This window comes from Anabrus simplex, chromosome 1, assembly GCF_040414725.1.
Source record: "Anabrus simplex isolate iqAnaSimp1 chromosome 1, ASM4041472v1, whole genome shotgun sequence".
Lineage (NCBI taxonomy): Eukaryota > Metazoa > Arthropoda > Insecta > Orthoptera > Tettigoniidae > Anabrus > Anabrus simplex.
This window is the reverse complement of record NC_090265.1, coordinates 633,148,560-633,168,980: the sequence shown is the minus strand read 5'-3', so window position 1 is coordinate 633,168,980 and position 20,421 is coordinate 633,148,560. Positions and strand designations below refer to the sequence as shown.

General features: G+C 34.4%; 1 protein-coding gene across 5 annotated transcripts in view; it reads left to right on the top strand.

Annotated features, from left to right (window-relative positions):
* Nucleotides 1–20,110, top strand: part of Zasp52 (Z band alternatively spliced PDZ-motif protein 52) — a 420,823-nt gene extending 400,713 nt beyond the window's left edge. For all 5 annotated transcript variants that reach the window (XM_068225103.1, XM_068225099.1, XM_068225102.1 and 2 more), the window contains 4 exons: nucleotides 10,219–10,405; nucleotides 11,359–11,479; nucleotides 17,394–17,509; nucleotides 17,810–20,110. In XM_068225103.1, the coding sequence (XP_068081204.1) occupies nucleotides 10,219–10,405; nucleotides 11,359–11,479; nucleotides 17,394–17,509; nucleotides 17,810–17,887 (502 nt within the window). In that variant the 3' untranslated portion in view covers nucleotides 17,888–20,110. The remainder of the gene's footprint in view (nucleotides 1–10,218; nucleotides 10,406–11,358; nucleotides 11,480–17,393; nucleotides 17,510–17,809) is intronic.
* Nucleotides 20,111–20,421: the final 311 nt, after the last annotated feature.

The following is a 20,421-nucleotide window of genomic DNA, read 5'->3' as shown; positions in this document are numbered from 1 at the left end:
TAGATACTCAAGATGTTTCTTTGATTTAACTTAACTACTAGCATGGCTGTTATGTGTGTTGTTAGTGTGATCTTTCTCACAATAATTGATTGTTCTAACAGAAGCTATAGTAAAGACCCTAAGGGAATCAGTAGAACAAGAGGTGTACCCCATTTGCGTCTCTTGCAACAAAACCATAAGAAGGTAATTTTATTTCTTTGTAATATGATATAATTGCTTTTATTACTGGTCTTTAATGTTCCTTGTAAATCCCATGTAATATCTTGTCAATTTTATAAGATGTCGCATTGAGCACTGAGGCATGGAGGAAATATATGATAATCACACTGAGAGTGGAAATAAATTTCATTAAGGATTTATTATTATTTTGTTTCTCATCCCTGTCTTTACGATATTGTTATTTGTGAATATACTTAATATTAAGTCTTGATATTTAATTAGTTGTAAGATTGTATAATAAGGAAATCTAGTTGTAGTTGCCAAGCTTTGTATTTAAATGAAGTCAAATTTATCACACACAGGAGGTAGTAAGTAGGTGGTGTTTACATATGCTTTAGAATTAATAAGTTGGACATTAAAGTATTTAAAATTCAAATGCTTCAGCAGCAAATCCTTTGGAAGGTGAGTCCTCTATCAATTTCCTATCCACATATAACAAACATAATACAATGTTTATTAAAATTAGGAAAGGATCTTTTTTTGACTTTCTGAAAGACTGTGATTGTTCATGAACAGTAATGTACAATACTTCATATTATGCATCTGCTGAATAATATGTGGTTTGAAACTTTAATGGTGGCAATACTATTGTGGACATGAAACTGTCATAAGGAGAAGTCAGTCTTGTATGAGCTGCTGCTGTAAACTGTTGTGTGTAGTGTATTCACCATGTTTACGAAACAGGAACAGCAATGTTGGTTGAAAATGTCATGAAGGTCTTCATAAAGCATGTGGTGAAACAGCATTACCATACAGAACAGTGGTGAAGTGGATTAGAGCTTGCAATGAGGGTTGTGAAAGAGTGGCAGACATGGGTTGGCTGGATCACCCTAGTGTCAGTGAAAAGGAATTGCAGGCTCTTACGTGCCATTAGATGTGCCAATGTCAGACAATTCGTGAGTTAAATCACAATATGGGATTATCACATAAGACTGTGCTGCATATTCTAAAGAAGCACCTAATACTGTGGAAAATTACAAAATGGTGGGTTCTCCAAGATTTAACGGAAGCACAGTGATGGTTACCGTACGGCAACGCTCAAACTCACTTAGAGCGCTATGGTCTTGAAGGAGATGATTTCTTATGCCATATTATTGCACTTGATGAGACATGGGCCCGATTGTATGAACCTGAACATAGACAGCAATTCAACGAGTGGCATCATGACGGGTTACCACACAAAACAAAAGTTTGTCAGACACCTATGAACGTGAAAGTTATGATGATTCTTGTCTACGACTGCAATGGTGTCATCCTAACACATGCCATTCTGCAGGGATAGACTGTTAACACACAGTATTTCTGTAATTTTGTTGAGCGTCACCTGAGACCCGTATTGCAAATAAAGCAACAACACTTCCTGCAGAATCCTCCCATTATGTTGCAGGATAATGCATAGGCGCATATGGCACACCATGTAGTCAATTTCTATGGTTACTGGGATTGCAAAGTGATTTTCTATCTACCATATTCATTGGATGTAAACCCCCGAGATTATGACTTGATCCCAAAGATAAAGGAACCACTTCATGACACTCACTTCTGGACTGTTCCCGAGATTCTTCAGGCAATATATCGCTCCATAAGAGACATCAACAGAACAGGCACTGTTACGGGGATTTTATGACTTCCATATTGCTGGTAATGAGTTGTCGACAATGCTGGTGACTACATTAAGGGACTGTGAATGTATCACACAAGTACCATTTTTGGCTTATGAGGAAACATTGACAATGGTTAAGTCTCCGATCGCGATGAAACTTGGAAAACACATTGAGGTACACGTAAAAAAGATGTCAACATCAATTTTGGGTACCGACATTCATTAGGGCGTTAACTAAGGGGCCTAAAAGTTGCGACATTTCAAGTTCTGCTTGAACAGCAATGAATACCTGCTGGCCAATGCTAAGTCGGTACACTGCCTGACTCCTGCCACACCTCTGCACCTCCTCCCCTCCCCTCTCCTATTGGTTCATGCCACACTTTTGCCTTCTCCCAGCACCTGCCCGTCTGCTTAGCTGTTGAACAGGACCAGCGCTATACTTTCCTTCTTTTCGAACTATAATTATTTAAATCCTTTAAATAACGTTCCTTTTCACACATAATGATAATAAATAACCTAAACTAATATACCCATATTTTATTCAAATTTTATACTTTCATTCCTGTTGTTTTACCAGTTCGTACAATAGCCATTTTAATTTTTACGTGTGTAACTGCCATTGTACCCAGAGGATTGTAGTATGATAGTTTAATATCAGTACTTGTTGAATACATCGACCTTTGTTAGCATTAATGCAAAAGTACCGGTAAAGTAAGACTACAGATCTGCCTGTGATTACTGTATATCTACTGCATATATAAATGCACATCTTTTTTATTTTTCAAGGCTTTTCTTATTACATCAAACTTTATTACATTCCATGTCATACTCATATCAAAGTTGTCTATGCATTAAATTGATTTATATTCGGCAACCATTGCTGCAATTGAAATGTGTTGTGTCTGTCACAGTAAAACATAAATAAATCGTTCAATACAAGCACAAATAAAAACATTCTACCTATATTCCTTATACCAAAGTACGCAATATGGAAAATACCAGTAGCTTCAAACTCGGAGTTTATAATTATTGTCGTCCGAGATTTTGTTATGACACAACTGATAGCGTACACAAAGGGGGAGGGCATAAAAAGAAGGTCTGGACCTGTAACCAACTTTTGGTATCCCGAGGTATCGAATCTCATTACATTCATTGAGATCCTCTATCTGGGCATGTAATTTCTTTAAATAAAAAGATACTTAACGTTGTTTAAAGGTGGGTGATTTCATTTAATTAATTTCATATGTATATCCACTCTAAAGGACATTGCCGACAGCTTTAAGGCAGTTGTAGAAGTAAATAATAATTTAAGCGTAGGTCGGACGCGGTACCCCATCCCGCGTTTGACCACGCCCGATGGTGCTTAGCTCGGGGCTGTACCCATGAATGTGACAATTCGCCGGAATTAACAGGAATGAAAGTATAAAATTTGTATAAAATATGGATATATTTGTTTAGGTTATTTATTATCATTATGTGTGAAAAGGAACGTTACTTAAAGGATTTCAGTATTATAGTACGAAAAGAAGCAAAGTATAACGCCAGTCCCATTCAACAGCTAAGCAGACGGGCAGGCGCTGGGTGAAGGAAAAAGTGTGGCATGAACCAATAGGAGATGGGAGGGGAGGAGGTGCAGAGGTGTGGCAGCAGTCAGGCAGTGTACCGACTTAGCATTGGCCAGCAGGTATTCATCGCTGTTCGCACGGAATTTGAAATGTCGCAACCTTTAGGCCCCTTAGTTAATACCCTAATGAATGTCGGCACCCAAAATTGATGCTGACATCTTTTTTACGTGCACCGCAATGTGTTTTCCAAGTTTCATCACGATCTGAGACTTAACCATTGCCGATGTTCCCTCGTTAGTAGTAAATAAGTTGCCACTATTTAAGTTCCAACCCATCTACATGGCATGAATCAGGGGAGTTTTTCTTTTAATTCTATATAATTTGGGAACTTTGGCGGAACATTTTTAGGTCTTCTTGAAAACCACAAAGGTCCTCCATAAATGATGCTTTTGATATAAAGACATTGGTTATAGTTAAATATTAAGGTTGTCTTTGAGGTAGAATATAGGAAAAATTACATACAGAGACTTCACCACATGTATTCATGTCAGAAATACTCTGCTGTGGCCAGTAGAGTAAGTAAGAAAGCTTGGACCTTGCTGAAAAAATTTCCATTGGAACCTTCTCATATCTGCCTATGCCAAAAGTTGTTCTAATGCTGTGTTAACATATTTTAGTGGGGAATTTGAACTTGCCAAATAATAGTAATTAACCTGTCTCACAATTTTCCAAAGCACCATAGCTTCGTCAACAGGAACTCGCTGGCGACTCTCTTGGCTTCAATATTCCTACTTTCTTTACTTTCAGTCGAGAGCACCTCACTTGCAACATTGTACTATGCAAATAAGTCTCTATCGAATGAACACTTGGGCATTGTTATAGTGACTGCTAATGTGAGAAAAAGGTTGTAGAACTTTACACAGATCAGGAACACAACTGGCAATAGCAGGATTTTCTACAATTAATAATTTGGCCAGTTCTTTTATTGTTGAAAGTTTACAAATCTCTTCCATCATTACAGACTGAAAACTAGCCAGTTGTTGAGGAAAAGTAGGAGATAAATTTGTTGCATAATATCTGCAAAGTTTGCTGGCTTATTTTAGTCATTTCCCTTTCAATTACGGTGCTGAATTTCGATGGCTGAAGCAGCATAAATTAAGCAGAGGTGTCATTTGTGCTAAACAGATCAATTATGCCCCAAGTTGTGTTTAACAATATGGAAGAGATCAGAACTTGCTTGATGATTTTTACAATATATATTGCCATATTGCCATATTGCCATATTAAAATTTCATTGGTGAATTTGAACTTGCCAAATAATAGTAATGAACTTGTCTCACAATTTTCCAAAGCACTGTGGCTTTGTTGACAGGAACTCATTAGTTCAGAAACAATGATCCCCTCTGTTACGAGACAAAGGTCTTTTATCACAACCACAAAAAGGTATATTACAGCGAGCCAATGTTAATATTATATTCAATATCCACGACAGTACAGCAATTACTTTCACATATTTTTCTTGGAAGCCTGTGACACTACAAATTTGTTTATCATTTCCATTTTCCATTTCCCATATGTTAAACAGAATTTAAGATGAAAAGCTGGTGTTTTGCTTTTCATCCTTTTTTTTTCTCTCTATACTGCCAATCTTTAATTGTACTACAACACCATACAATCTGCAAAATTCCTGTTGTTTCTTTCAGCAAAGAGTCAACACACACAAAATACACCACATTTAGAATTAGTGAGTAGCTTCCTTGTCCAGTCATTGTTCTAACTTTATAGTAATAAGGGCAAAAAGATCTATTTGCTAGTGGGTCTTTCGGAAAAGACAAGTTAATGGGGCTTTAAACTCACAATTTTTCATTTTTAAATCATCACTTAATACTTCTAAAGAAAACACTGTCATTGTCAATTAAATGTGTCACACCATTCAGTGTGGGAATAACTATATGTTTGTCAGAACATTTTGTATGTAAGCATCCTCAGATTCATTTGTTACGTTGAAATTTAAGTATTTGACTGAAACACACTCATTATCTGTCCTGCTACCACTAGCACTAAGAATGGACTCGCTACCTTTATAAAGCATGTCAGTTTTTTAATTCAACTTTCTAACCAATTTCTCTCTTTTACAACCTAATTTATTTTTTTGAGTGGTGCTAACATATTTAGATGTTTTCCCAGTTCAGCGAGCTCACTTGTTCACTGGCACCTATCACACAACTGATTTATTGGGACTCATAATTTCTCTGCATACCTGTTGTACACTGTCATAGTCATTGTTATGTATACATTATTTATACTTTTAATTCTGGAATGAATTTAATCTCCCCTTTTTCAAACATTTAATTTTAAAAGCAATTAAAAAATAAAATCCTTTAAATGTTTACATTATATTCATTGTGTTTATTTAGCTCATGCAAGGCAAGGATGGAAAGAGTGGAATGTGTGATGGAGAAGCAGGGTATGGTAAAATTTAACATTCTGTCATCAGAAAGAAAACATTATTACAACTTGGGAAGTGACTGTTGAAAGAAATACAACTATAGTAAAAATATTGTAAATAATTTACCTTTGGAATGCATAAATGAAATATGAATGTCATTCAGAAGCAAAATAATGTTTTTAGGTATTATATGGAACAGTTTCCTGGGCCCCCTGTGATCATGTACACCCTCACATCAAGGACCCTGCGGATCAATTAGTAACGCCCCTGACTGAGGCAGCTTGATTTACTAAATATTGACTGAACATTTTATTACAGTTCTATGGAAACAAGAGCTAATACATAATGTTAATATTAAATACCAGAATAATGTAGGCCTGAGCATACTGTATAAAGTAAAATCCATGCATAAGGTGCCAATATTTAGGCTACTGCTTTTTTTATAAGGCATGGCTGCAATAACACCTTATTTCAGACAAAAGGAATGTTATCCCTTTAGAAATAACTACATTAAGGTCTATTTCATTAGAAACATCTGCTCCCAGTAAATTAAACAAAATTAATATACGAGACCTGTAAATAAACAGCATTACCGTACATTAAATCAATAATTGAACTGAAATAAAGGTAAAACTTTGAGAATTCTATCAGCATTTGGGGTGATCATGAGAAAAAACTGTACCTTGCATTTACCCAAAATTAAGAAATAATTGTTGATAAATTTCAGATTCACAGATATACACTTTTAAATAATAACTGGGTACCGATACCTATTTGTAAAACGTTTTCCATTTTGATTTAGTTCTTTGAGTTCACTGTTGAAAATAAGAATTATAACACTTTCAAACATTTATATGAAGGTAAATAAAGATATTAAATATATTTTCATGATTTTCTTAGTAAAATATTCAGATGATTTTGTTTAGCAAGTCATGACATTATTCAATGAAACTACACCTCTGACAAGAAAAGAATTGTTCATGAAGATCTCTTTGTTATCCCATGTTTTGTTAGCTGACTTATGGTATCCAGTATATACTGACAGGTCTATCTAATTATTTATATCCTAAAGTAATCAATGACTCATATTATGTCCACATAACAGTTAAATAAAAATACAGTATATTCATATCATTTCTTTACTTGTATTTATTTAATGTTTAGACCTATCTTATAATGCTGATATGCTGTACAAGGAACATTAATCTCCAGAAATAATAGTGTCAATTATTTTTAAGTACCCACCTAGGCAATGTTGTTTGTTTTTTTGTTTTTAATTTTCCTCACCTGTAATAGATATTAGACCAGATATTATTTCAATCAAATACAGAATTTTATTTACAAGTAATCTTACAAAATACTGTACAAGTATTTCACACAGTATAAGAACATTCACAACTATTTTATTGTTAATCCATTAATAGAAAGCATACTATTTTAATGAATATTTATGAGAATTATAAACAGCAACCAGTACTCGATATTTTAAAATGTACTATATTAAATATAGTTTTTCGTGTAAGATTCACTACTAGAAGGCCTGTAAGATGATAAGATGGTACCATATGTATCATTATCAGAATAATATATATCATTTATTTATTATATAGCTTCCTACAACATTTGCAGACTGTCACAAGGATAATCAACAATATATTTTATGAAAGATTTTTTTTCTTTTCATGAAAGTTAAATGAAAACAGAGTAGCTTTAAAGTGGCTGTAAGGTACATATATGTGTTTTCTAAATATGGCTGTCAACCCCTTTAATGTGATATCACACTTACATGGAGAGGGTCAGTACTTAGTCCAAATTTCAAGAAGTCCACAAGTAGTTAGGAATGGTCCCTTGAGCACCAATCATTAAGCCAATGATGCTTGTAGACTCAAGCTTTCATTTGTCTTTGTGGTAAGGTTCTGTGGTTTCATAGATTTGCCTTCTTTTTTTTCTCAAGGTCAACTTCCTCAGAATGGTCTTCACTTGTCTTGAACCGAATAGTCGGGTCGATTATGTAGCCTACTGATGTGTAAGGCTCGATGGCAATAATGTCTATTTGTGTATCTGCTTCCGTCAGTGGAGGGACCCTGCACTTACTTGTAGGTTGCGTAACCTTTTAGTCTAAGACCATTGGCATTCATTGACCTGATGGCAAGATGGCGAGTATTGCACAGGAGTTCACCATGTGAATTTACAGTTCAAAATTCAGTATCCTCTTCCTTCCAAAACTGGCTAGCATTTGATGCAATGGTCTACAATAGCTCATTCATTATACAAAATTTTGGCACCACACAAACTTACAGCAGGGTTACCAGATGTTCTAGATATTGACCTGCCCAAAATCTTTTGTGGAAGAATTTACTGTCACAAATAATGCTTTCGAGATGTCATTTTACTTGTGTGCATAAAATGAAAAGAATTTCCAGTCAAAGATGGTGTAGAGAGGAGAGTTACGAGATCTATGTAAAGGCATATGCTTGTTCCTGAAAAAATTATGTAAAAACTTGATGGAGTGGGAGAGTCAGTTTATTCTCTCCCCATCATCTTCCACAAGACCATATTTCCTTTCGGACATAGATGTATGTGATGTTGAAATATTTATTTGTTGCCAGGCTGGGTAGCTCAGGGGGTAGAACATTGATCTTCTGAGCTCAATCCCGGCTCAGTCTGGTGGTATTTGAAGGTGCTCAAATACATCAGCCTCATGTCGGTAGATTTACTGGTACATTAAAGAATTGCTGCAGGACGAAATTCCAGCACCTTGGCATCTCCAAAAACAGTAAAAAAAGGCGTTAGAGGAACATAAAACCAATATTATATATTTGTTGTTGTTGTTATTATTTACTATTGAACACAAGCATCTTTCATATCCATGCCAAGGTGTAAGTTGCTTTTTCTCTTCAGCTGCACCTATTATAAAATAAGGTCTCTGGGAGATATTTGTGGCGATTAGTCTTAAGAACCACCAAACAGAACTCAATGCTGTTTTTATGAATTTATTAAGGAAGTTATAGGTGTATGAAAAATTAATCTATGACAGAAGGGAATCAAGTAGTGGCAAATTTAGTTAAGCAAGTCAAAGGAAAAATGACCAGTGCTTTCTTGGCTTATGCTGCCTAAACCATTACAGATGGACCCCCAAGTATGTGTAGAAGAATTATTGACCGTAAAAAGCACTAACAAAAGTCTGCAATCATATATAACTTTCTGAAAGGCAGTCCTCAAAAAACACTTTCTTTTATATAATTTGCAGTAAAAAGTCAGCCTTAAAATTAGGAACCATATGTTGAGACTAATCAAACAAACCTTATCAAAACAAATTCACCTCAGTAATCTTATTAACGCAAACATACCCTTTAAAATATGTAATTTGCATGTACGGTTTAGAAGTTATTGTTTTACTGAAAGCACAGGAATGGTTTAAATATTTTCTGGGGGGCAAAGGAATGAACCAATAGATAGACTAGTGATCAGAAAGGCCTTGAAAAAATGCCACCAGGAAGTAAAACAACTAATTTCATCTACAAGGAAATAAGGCCAGTCACCATAAATTCAAAATATTTCCTGAGCAAAGTCAGACTGGATCACTAGTATTATAATAATCACACAATTACTCTATGTTTCCTTCTGTCTACGAAAACCATACTAGTATTTCACTGTCTTTCCTCTTTGACAGTTCTACAAAAAAGCTGAAGGTTAAATTCTGAAAAAATGCACTTTTCTTTCTAAGTATAATTTTTACATTCACCTCGAAATTACACTGGAAAGAATTACAGAGATCATTTCCCTCTTATCATCTTACAAGTCTCCATATCGCATAGGTTTATTTTATCTTTTTGTTTTGAATTTTATGGGCAAAATCATGTTTAAATAGGGACAGCAAACGTTAATAATCATACTAACATATTTGTGATTTTCATTCAGTTTGAAATGTAAACATAATTTCAATTCTGTTGCCATTGATGCTTTCATGGCTCATACTTATCGACATGATATAAGTTTTTGGGCTTATGCTGTGTCAAGAAAATAAGGTGAAATTCTTTACGTTTTGCAGAGAATTTTGCTCTGCATCATCAGAAGAAAATCTTGACTGTCCACAAGAAAGGCTTCTCAATAATCTTATTAACACAAAAATACCCTTTAAAGTATGTAATTTGCATGTACAGTTTAGAAGTTATTGTTTACTGAAAGCACAGGAATGGTTTGTTTGAGAAGCCTTTCTTGTGGACAGTCAAGATCTTTTCTGATGACACAAAGCAAAGCTCTCTGCAAAACGTAAAGAATTTCACCTTATTTTCTTGACACGGCATGAGCCCAAAAGCCTATATCATGTCTATAATTTCAATTCACTTGATATATTAAGGAATATTATTCTTGTATGTTAGGGGTCCTTTCATCACAGCACTGGGCAGAATATGGTGCCCAGAGCACTTTATATGTGTGAATGCACAGTGCCGGAGACCACTGCAAGATATCGGCTTTGTAGAGGAGAAGGGTGATCTTTACTGCGAGTTCTGCTTTGAACAATATATTGCTCCAACATGCAGCAAGTGCTCCAAGAAGGTTAAGGGGGTAAGTTAATTCTTAATTTATATTAGTTACTTGCTTAATATTCCATCTTGGTAAAATATACTGTATTGAACATTTGAAAACACAGGAATGTAATTTTTTGTGTAATGTTGCTCCATCAAGGAATCATGAAGTTTTTAATTATATACACTGTAGTTATGAACATTAAAACTAGACCCTTTGGCCCTGTAAGTATGAAGTGGTTACCAGGAGAATGTTTAATAAGGAACAGAGCTTGTAACTGACATTTTCTCATAAACAAAAAAGTAACAAAAAGTATACCTTATTCTTAAAATTGATCTGTTTTTAAAATGTAATTTTCAGTGATGTTTGCAAAATAAAATCATGAGACATTCATTAGAATGGATTTACATGTTATGCAACCTAATACTTATGAATTCAGATGATAGGTTTCATGATGATTGTAAAGGAAAATAACCGATGGCACAATAGACAGTAAAAAATAATAAAAAAGATCTAACTGACACGCTAGTCGGTAAAGGTTTGCCATCCCTGCCTTATACAATTCTCATGATATGAAGTTAGTGACTTTTGTATTTTAAAATCAGTATAATTATAACTTTGGTCATTTATGGAATTTTTATCACCCATGGGGACATGGAAATTTGCTTCCTCCTGAAGAGTACCCTAACATTTTCGTATACCAAACAATATATTTCTTTTCACAGCAAGATACAGATAAGAAATGTGTCAAAGCATTCTTCTCTAATTCCCTCCCACTTTCATTCTCGCAATAATACTAAATTCATTGCTGAAACCTTTCCTTTGCTTCAGAAATGCCCTGTTGGTTAAATTGGTGTCCTGTTTTACTGAGTATAGCATACTTTTCTTTCTAAAAAATATAAGAGTTACTATTGTATAAACTCTTTCTTCTCAAATTTTGTAATGCTATATTAAAGTTATCCAGCCTAAAACATTTCTTGATGTTTCTTTAGGATTGCTTGAATGCTATTGGCAAGCAGTTTCATCCAGAATGCTTCCTCTGTGCTTATTGTGGAAAACTCTTTGGAAACAATCCTTTCTACCTCGAGGATGGTTTACCATACTGTGAAACTGGTAAGTAATGTTTCTATCAAAGTAGTCTGTGTAATTTATTTTCCTCATGGTATATGAATATAAAACACAGATTACTCAGAATAAGTTTTAAGAAAATAAAATAAAAATGAAGTTGCTGTATTATCATTTTCAAAAATTCAAACAGGGCTACAGATTTTAACATAAAATATGTACCATGTGGTAGCTTTTGTTGAAATAAAATATCTGGTCAGAATGGGTTTGAAATGTTGTTAGAATTTTGTTTCTTAACTCTAAACAAATGTACACTTCTTCAAGACCAAATCAGTTTTCACCACTGAGGCAGTAGATGTGCTCATTTGGGGCTTCAACAGTGTGAAACTTGACCTGTGACACTCAGCCACCTTAACTTCAAGATCCTTTTGATGCTCGACATTGGTGATTTTAGATTTTTTTGAACTCTGAAAAGCCACTCTATTTTCTCAAATGTGTTTTCTATAATTTTGAAGCCATTTATTGTCCATTTATCATAACACTTTACAAATGAAAGACAATTTTTGCACCACAATTTTCTCAGGTGTTCACTATTTAATAATTCTCTCCATAAATGTATAGAATCCACTGAGACAAATCAAACATATTACCATACTGGAGTCCAGAGTTACATTCATTGTTAGCCACGTGGCACGGCCATCTTAATAACTCAAAATGGCAGCATTATTACACCATCCAGTGACATTATATTGAGGTCAGACTCTTGTAGCTGGGTACACTGATCCTTTGTTTTTACAATGAGATATTGAACACTGTTATCGCACATGTTGTCTAGAAATTATTCTGATTATAAAACTTACATGTTTTTTGTAACACTCACCAGCCCTAGTGCGGTTCTGAAACTATAGATGTTTTCTACATCAAAATGGTCAGTTTCAAATCTGATGAGATATAATGTTTACAGCGTATTATATCTTCTTATGGATTAGAGCAAGTTTGTTGCTTTCATCAATCTGTCTCGTTCTGAATTTTTACTTTGTCAATATGAAAGTAACTGGGGTATGGCCAGTGTTAGTAATACCACTCCTTACTCCACCATTTCCTGTGATGTATAGTGTGAAATATTACTTGTACGACTAGTTGATGCCAGCGAATTTTATGACAATACTGTGGCATTTGAAAATATATATATGGGAAGCAAGAGGATTGCCAATCAATCTAACAATTGAATCGTGCAGTCATGTAAGGAACTAAGTCAGATTTTGCTACTTTTCAGGAGAGCAAAAAAACTGATTTTCTTCAACACGCTTCAATGAATAGTTCCCATTATTTTATATAATATTTAGATCAGTGATAGATATCTAACGGAGGTAACAGGAAAATGTTCAAGAAAAATTTTATAAATTTTATGACCATTTGAACTTTTTTGACTTAGTTCCTTTCTTCAATAACACAGAAAAAAATTTGGGGGTTTGGAATAAATCTCTCATACAAACTATACCAACCTTTGTTATATATTAAACATAGCATAATGCAATACATAAGCACTGTTGACAGTTTATCCAGCAGAAAAATACAGGGAAAACAAATACAAATGACCTTGATGCGCCAAATAACTGCAGTATTACAACCAAGACTACTAACCTAAGGGGAATTCATTGGCTGCAAAATAATGTCCAAATAAAATACCAAAGCATCCTCATTCGCAACATATTTCAACAGTTTACGCAAGTCCTTAATCTTCTCAGCTTTTATTGGAACCCCACCCTCTGGATATGCTGCCACTGGTTGCAAGGAAAATGTGCAAAAGTTACCTTTCCCAAGATGAAACATGTTTCACAATGCTGTTTATGAAGGGAAGTGCTACAAGAACTCCTGGTTTCTCTGCCCTATATCTGTATTCTTTATACGAAGAAGGAGAAAATGCAATCTTTCCAGCACGAGGAGTATTCTTTGTCGATGTTTCAGCTGATACAGTCACTTTTTTTAAAAACTCAGGCCACCACTTGTCAAAATTAAATACTGCACTTCAGTCTACTAACTTAACTGTAACATTTGTTTTGCTGTTTACAATAATTGCCATATACTCTTCAACAGTATAAACTCTGTCTACTTTTTAAATGTTTTTCTTAATACCCCAAAGTCCCTGTCGCATGGTAGGAATGAATGACCCCTCTCGGGAAAGTACTGTCTAATCCCCTTAAATCAATTTGAAGCTGCCAGGCCCAGCATTAGTCTTATGACCGCATGGTTCTTATTTTGGCCTGGAGAACCATCAGAGAAAACGTGTAACTGATCAACATTTTCTGACACAAATTCATCTATATAATCTTTCAGGAAAGAAGAAACTTCATTTGCACCCTTCTTTCCTTGGCCTTCATGATACACATACACACCACACTTATCCGTTGCAAGATCATGAATACAAAACACATTTACCCACAACTGTCTCATGTAAAACACTTCTTGCACCGGTATGTGTGGGAGGGGAAGATTTTGCATAAAGTCAAAGGCAAGGCTTGTCATTTTGTCATTTGTTCTGCATAGTGTTGCAACTTCTTTCAAAGACGTGTAGAATTTCCTGCTTCTTCTTTTATGAACATCATATTCAGCCTGAGCTGCACGCTTTGCTGATTCACAAATATGTGGACTCCTAAGTTTAGCTGTGAAGTCCTCACATCGATGTGTGGTCGTCCGAATCGGTAGTTATAATTCTCAACAAAATAAGTTCTGTAGAAGCTGTACTTGACTCCACACTCTGGGTATTTTGTGACAAACATGTTGTGCATTTCTTTAATAGTTAAGCGAGCATCTAAGTAATGCACTTCTTTCCCTCCGTAATGAGTCCGTTTCAGAGGGAATGATTGAATATGATCGGATATCAGTTTAGTGACATCTTCTGGTATCTTTCTGGTATTTGGATTGGTTCCTCTCTTGTCCCTGGGAATTTCTCCACGAAGAAGAAGCATTGTGATACGGAATACTCTTTTCTGAGTGACGGCATGCATGCTCATAAAAGCTGAACGACATACCTTCTTTCTATTGTTGCCATCCACAACAAAGTAAGTGAAACTTGCTGCTCGCTGCTTTGAATTTTCATTCCTCAGTCTTCTGGTCTTAATTTCATTCCTCTCGATGAGGCGCTGCAAGTGTAAATCTTGTGCATCCTTACTGGGAAGTTGAAGAAACTTGGAAAAAATGGACATGTGAGCCTCTTCATTGATGATCTCAAAGCACTTCTTTCTGCATCTAGAAGTATAACAGATTATTAATACTAAGTATAAATCTGTACCATACGTATTGTTATCTAAAACAAGAGTAAAAAGTTTGGTTGTATGTTAGAATATTATTTACTAAACAATCCCTAGTAATACTTCTCAAGCTCCTTACTTACCTGCAGTCAGAACCGGTTTCTTTGCCTTCCACAACTCCCCCACGTTTATTCACATATGCCAGTCCTCTGAGTCTTGCGTGTTTCAGAACACTATGTTTATGGCCCTCGGGCTGTGCCTTCCTTTTTGGAGTCATATTCTCAAACGTAATACAAAGATCACTTTGTCATTCACCGAGATACAAACTGAAATACTGTACACTATAACCCACCATGTACCGTACGACTTCTGTTTCCCTCCAGTATGTTGTCCTTTGTGTTGTACCAATGCCGTAAATTGAAATATCCCCTGTTATACCTACATCGCATGCAACGTGCGGCCAAGAATGGAACTAAGTCATGAATTGCAAGTGGTAAAGAAACGCACTAAGTCGATCTGATGTCCATCCACTGTTTCTCCCACAAGGAGAAGGCTGACTTATTTCTTTCCTTTACCAAACAATAAGGCTTGGTTATGTGAGGTAAATGAGGCAATAAAATGTAAATGGCCGATTTTGACTTAGTTCCTTACTCGACTGCACAATTCAATTTAAAAATACAGATGATACGTACAAGCTTACTAACATATTGAAAACTCTGGTACAAGTCAGCAGTGTAGAAAGCAATGGATTAGATCAGAATAATAAACAACAGAATTGCCAGCTGATCTGATCTGACATAAAGAGTAGTCAGGAAAGTGTACCCATGTGTAGGTCTGTTGTATAGACATCTAAAATATATTAAGCAACGTTAATGCAGCTTTACATCCGAGGCTTGTTTTAGTTTTGAAAACAACATTTATTTACCTTCCTAAACCTAACACTGCAGAGCTTAACACTCCTAAGGAAGAACTCCTCCACCCTTAGCCATTGATTCTCCCATAGTTTGTCAGGTTTGGTACTGGCTAACTGATCCTTGGCCAGACAGTTGCAGATAATACCGTATACTGTTGTACGTGACAGCAGGATTGCTCCTGATCTGACCTAACAGGAAGGTAGCTGGCATTGAGGTCCCTATTAACAATATAATAAGGAAGCGTAGACCATAGTAGTATGGGCACATTATTAGAATGAAGAGCGAGAAACTTTCCAGAAAATACTTCAACCTTACTGTCCAAGGAAAAAGATCTAGCGGAAGGCAGGGGAAATGCTGGATAAACACTGTGAAATCAGATGTGGAGGAGAGAAGTCTCAAATGGGAAGATATCCTGGAACAGAAGATGTATGCAGACAGGAGGAGATGGTGAGCGCTTGTACACCACACCTGGGAAATTGGAGTTGGAAAATGATGATGATGATGATGATGATGATGATGATGATGATGATGATGATTATGATTATGATGATGATTACAGCTTTACACTAAAAGCTGAAAAAAACCAATGTGTCTCCCATCAGGAAATCTTGTGGTTGAAATAATTAATCTATTCTCATTTTCATAGCAATTAAATTCACTTCTTGTTCTAATTGGAACTGTTCTATATTTATGAATGTTGGTGTACCAAAGTGAAATGCAGATTAGGTTTTTACCATTTGCGTTATTGTTATGTATCATAATACTGTACCTAAAATACATTTATATAGCAATAATCAATATTAACACAAGAGAAATTTACAAATACAGTATATAGCAAAAGAAATAATGTAGACCTAACTATTATGAGCTATTCATAACAATAAGAAATAGTGTAATATTTTTTGTAAAGAAGCATTAATACATATTTATTATTCACATTCATTATTTTCATAGCTATGATGATTGAGACAACATATCTCTTTCCTTCTTTTTTTTTTTTTTTTGATTGTTAATTTGCGCTATTTTGTCATCATTTTTGACCATCTATTTCATTGACCCAAAATGAACCCCCCATAAATCAAAGTTGATCTGTTGAAATCAGTATTATTCATGGCCAGACTGTGAAGTATTCTGTATTAGAATTACTATAAATAAAACATTACCTTTCCTTAGTGTATTTAGGTAAGGTAAGGGTTTATTCTGCCCGAAGGCAGGTCCAAACCTCCGCAGAGGTATGCCTGAGCCGGAGTTTACATATGGTAGGGTGGCCAGTTCCTTTCCACTCCTCCATTCCCTTACCCCCCGCCAACAGCGCATTGCAACCCATCCAACTCTCGACCACACCCAATGTTGCTTAACTTCGGAGATCTCCCGGGATCCGGTGTTTCAACACGGCTACGGCCGTTGGCACTTAGTGTATTTAAACTGTAAATAAACTGAATCTTACGATGGTGCAAACACAAAACCCAGAAAACAAGCGATAACTAATTACCAGTTAAAAACTGTTATAAACAGCATGGAAAATGAATGATGCTGAATTATCCTGATCATTTTCTATGAAATTAAAATAGTTAATGGCATGACCAACAGCACCCTCTGGTCACTGCAATGTGAAACTAACCTCATTGGCACTGAATAAAATCAAAACTTTTAAAAGTTTTATGGAAATACTCCATTTTCCATTAATAGTATCACACTATCAATTTACTGCCCTTCTCCCGAACCCATTTGTCCCCTGCCTATATATGGCTCTAAATATCTCAAATAAAATAATTGTTGCTTTGTTTATTGTTTCAGATTGGAATGAGCTTTTCACTACCAAGTGCTTTGCTTGTGGTTTCCCAATAGAAGCTGGGGACCGTTGGGTAGAGGCACTCAACAATAACTACCATAGCCAATGCTTCAATTGCACTGTGAGTATCTTTATCTGTTACATCAGGTATGTCTAGTGTTGAAATGAAAAAAAAGAACATCCATAGATAATCATCTATATTTGATAATGTTGATTGTTGTTTTAAGAGGTCTAACATGTAGGTCATCAGGTCAATAATGACTTGTAATTAGCACTATAATATATTGAGCTATTATTCCCTAAACTTCAATTTTTCACTATACGGTATATAAAAATCAGTCATGTGAAATATTTCACTACTTTTTTTGTTTTATCTTAATATTTTGATATTCAATTTGTTTTCTTTTGTTTTTTTCCTTAGAGCTGCAAGAAGAACCTAGAAGGCCAGAACTTCTATGCTAAAGGAGGACGACCCTTCTGCAAAGCTCATGCTCGTTAGAGATTGAGCCAAGTTGGCTAGTGTGAGGGAGAAGGCAAAAGGAAGAAATGAACATAATAAAAATAATTACCACACACATTATATTGGTCTTGTCACAATGAAAACCAAACAGATTTAGCTATGAAAATATGATAGTTATGATGACATTAGAAGACTCTTTTTAAGCACCAGATATTACAAACGTAGCGAGCGATTGTAAAACCTTTACCATTTTAAATTTTACACACATTTGTTTTGAATTATTTTTTTAAATGTGCGCTTCTGGTGCATCATCATCATGTTGAATTCTACTCAGAATTGTTACTTCTCTATAAACCATGAATGTGCCTTACTTATGTAGAGCTAATAATAAGAATTCTATACTCTGCTTATTTTCAATGGAATATTTGGAAATCTTACTTGAGATGTAACTTCAACAATGGCATTATATGAGGTGCTCTTGTCTAGAACATTAGTGTTCTGATCTGTTGATTCATTTACAAGTTGAGGACGGAATGAATCAACTCTCAGAACATATCATTCAAAGGCTGTAAATATTCTACGACAGGTGGTACATTTGAGTTACTGTGCCACAGTATAGTTTTAGCTCTTGTGTAATTAAAAATTTATAACAGTTATTATTCTAATGACATATGTGCCATTTGTTGATATATCATAAAACGATATTGTACCAAGTAAAGAAAATGTTACATAATAGTTTCCTAATAATTCACATTCTGTAAATATATATATATATATATATATAAATATAAATGTTTATTAATATATCTCTTCATGTACAGTAATTTTAATGTTTTAACATTTAGTTTTATTTTGATTAATGATATAAACTACACACATTGACATTGACAAAGAATGTTTGTACTTTGTATCATTAACATTTCAGTTTATTTTTTCAAGCCTAAGATTTACATCCTTATCCAAAAAGTATATTTATTGTAAAATATGTATTTATTAAGTGCTTAATATGATTGAAAATACAGTGTGATACTATTAACATTAGTACTGGTAAGTTAATTTTATTTTGTGATAGTTACCTTGCTAACATACCAATTATTTAAAAAATATATTGTATATGGAGAATCAACATTCAATTTTCATATAATTTGTTTACCACTTCCAGACATAAAAGTTATTTGTCTAATGTGAAAATAATATGTGTAATTATTACTAATTTTCAACTTCTTTGCTTCTGTTGATGATTATAAAAAATGATAAATCTCCCTTTCGTATCTTTGCTGCCCTTAATTCACAATAGCTGAAGAACTTTTCTTTCTTATGACATTACTTCTGAGCATTATTTAACTAGTATGTGTGTGTTTGTGTTTTATTTACATAAGTTATATACTTTGTCATATGTAGTCATTACATTAATTGTGTGGTTAATGTGAAGTAGAATTTAGACTGTTTTAATACTGAAACTAAAAACAAAAGGAAAATCTAGTGAAGAGGAGTTGCAATAACTTTTGAGACCCAGTGTGTGTGGTACCTCTTGAATGCCATGTTCCTATATAGTTTTATGTAATATTATTTAACTGCTTTATGGATTTGTATATGACGTGTTATAACGTGAATTCTTAGTTGCCAAAACATATTGTAAGTACATTCTTTTGTTATAAGTCTTAAGATATCAACAATGCCTCTTCTAATGCCTTTTTTTATTACCTAAACAATTCTTTGAGGATTGTTCATTGAATAACAATAAAATTTTGTTTCTATGTTCTTGCATTGTGCTTTGTGATTTGTTTGTACTATTATAGAATTCTGCCAAATTTTCATGCATAATTCTTTCATTCTGTATAATCTTATGCTTGGCATGTTTATGATTGTAATAATCTTTATCTAATACTATATTAATTGGATCCTTAGTACTGTATAGCATGCAACGAATAGTGCATTTGGTACGTAATTCTGATGTTGAACATAGTGTAAATCTGTCTGCATATGGATTTCATAGCATGAAATATTTTAATATAGTGCAGAATGTGTGTGGTTATTATGTACATTTTAATATAAATTTCTTATATAAATTATAAAATGTAGATTTTTTATGTACAGCTGCTTTCAATTTGAATAAGTGTTAACACTTTAAAAGTATAAAATGTTACATACATGTAAACTAAGTTTATGATAAAATGTTTATCGTAGTTACAAATAAAAATTATTTGAATTTATAACTGCTTATTGACAAAATTGCTCAATAAATATCCTACAAATTTTAAATATTCTTAATTCACCTGTCATCTGGTATCAGATCAAGAAATGAAAAATTAAAGGAAGTAGATAAATATTCTTACTTCTTCGATAGTAAAATAATGAGTGATGACCAAAACAAGTAGACTAGCCCAAACAAGAGAATCGTGCCTCAATCTTTGATATACCAAGTGTATGCATAAGTCTTTTCCAGTTTTACTAAGAGATGGTACCAGCGAACAGTACAAAATGTATGAATTTGACATATATATAAGTTTGTTCTTCTGACATTAGCCTACCAACACACACAAGTTGAGTCCGCCAAACACTAGCGTCTGTGT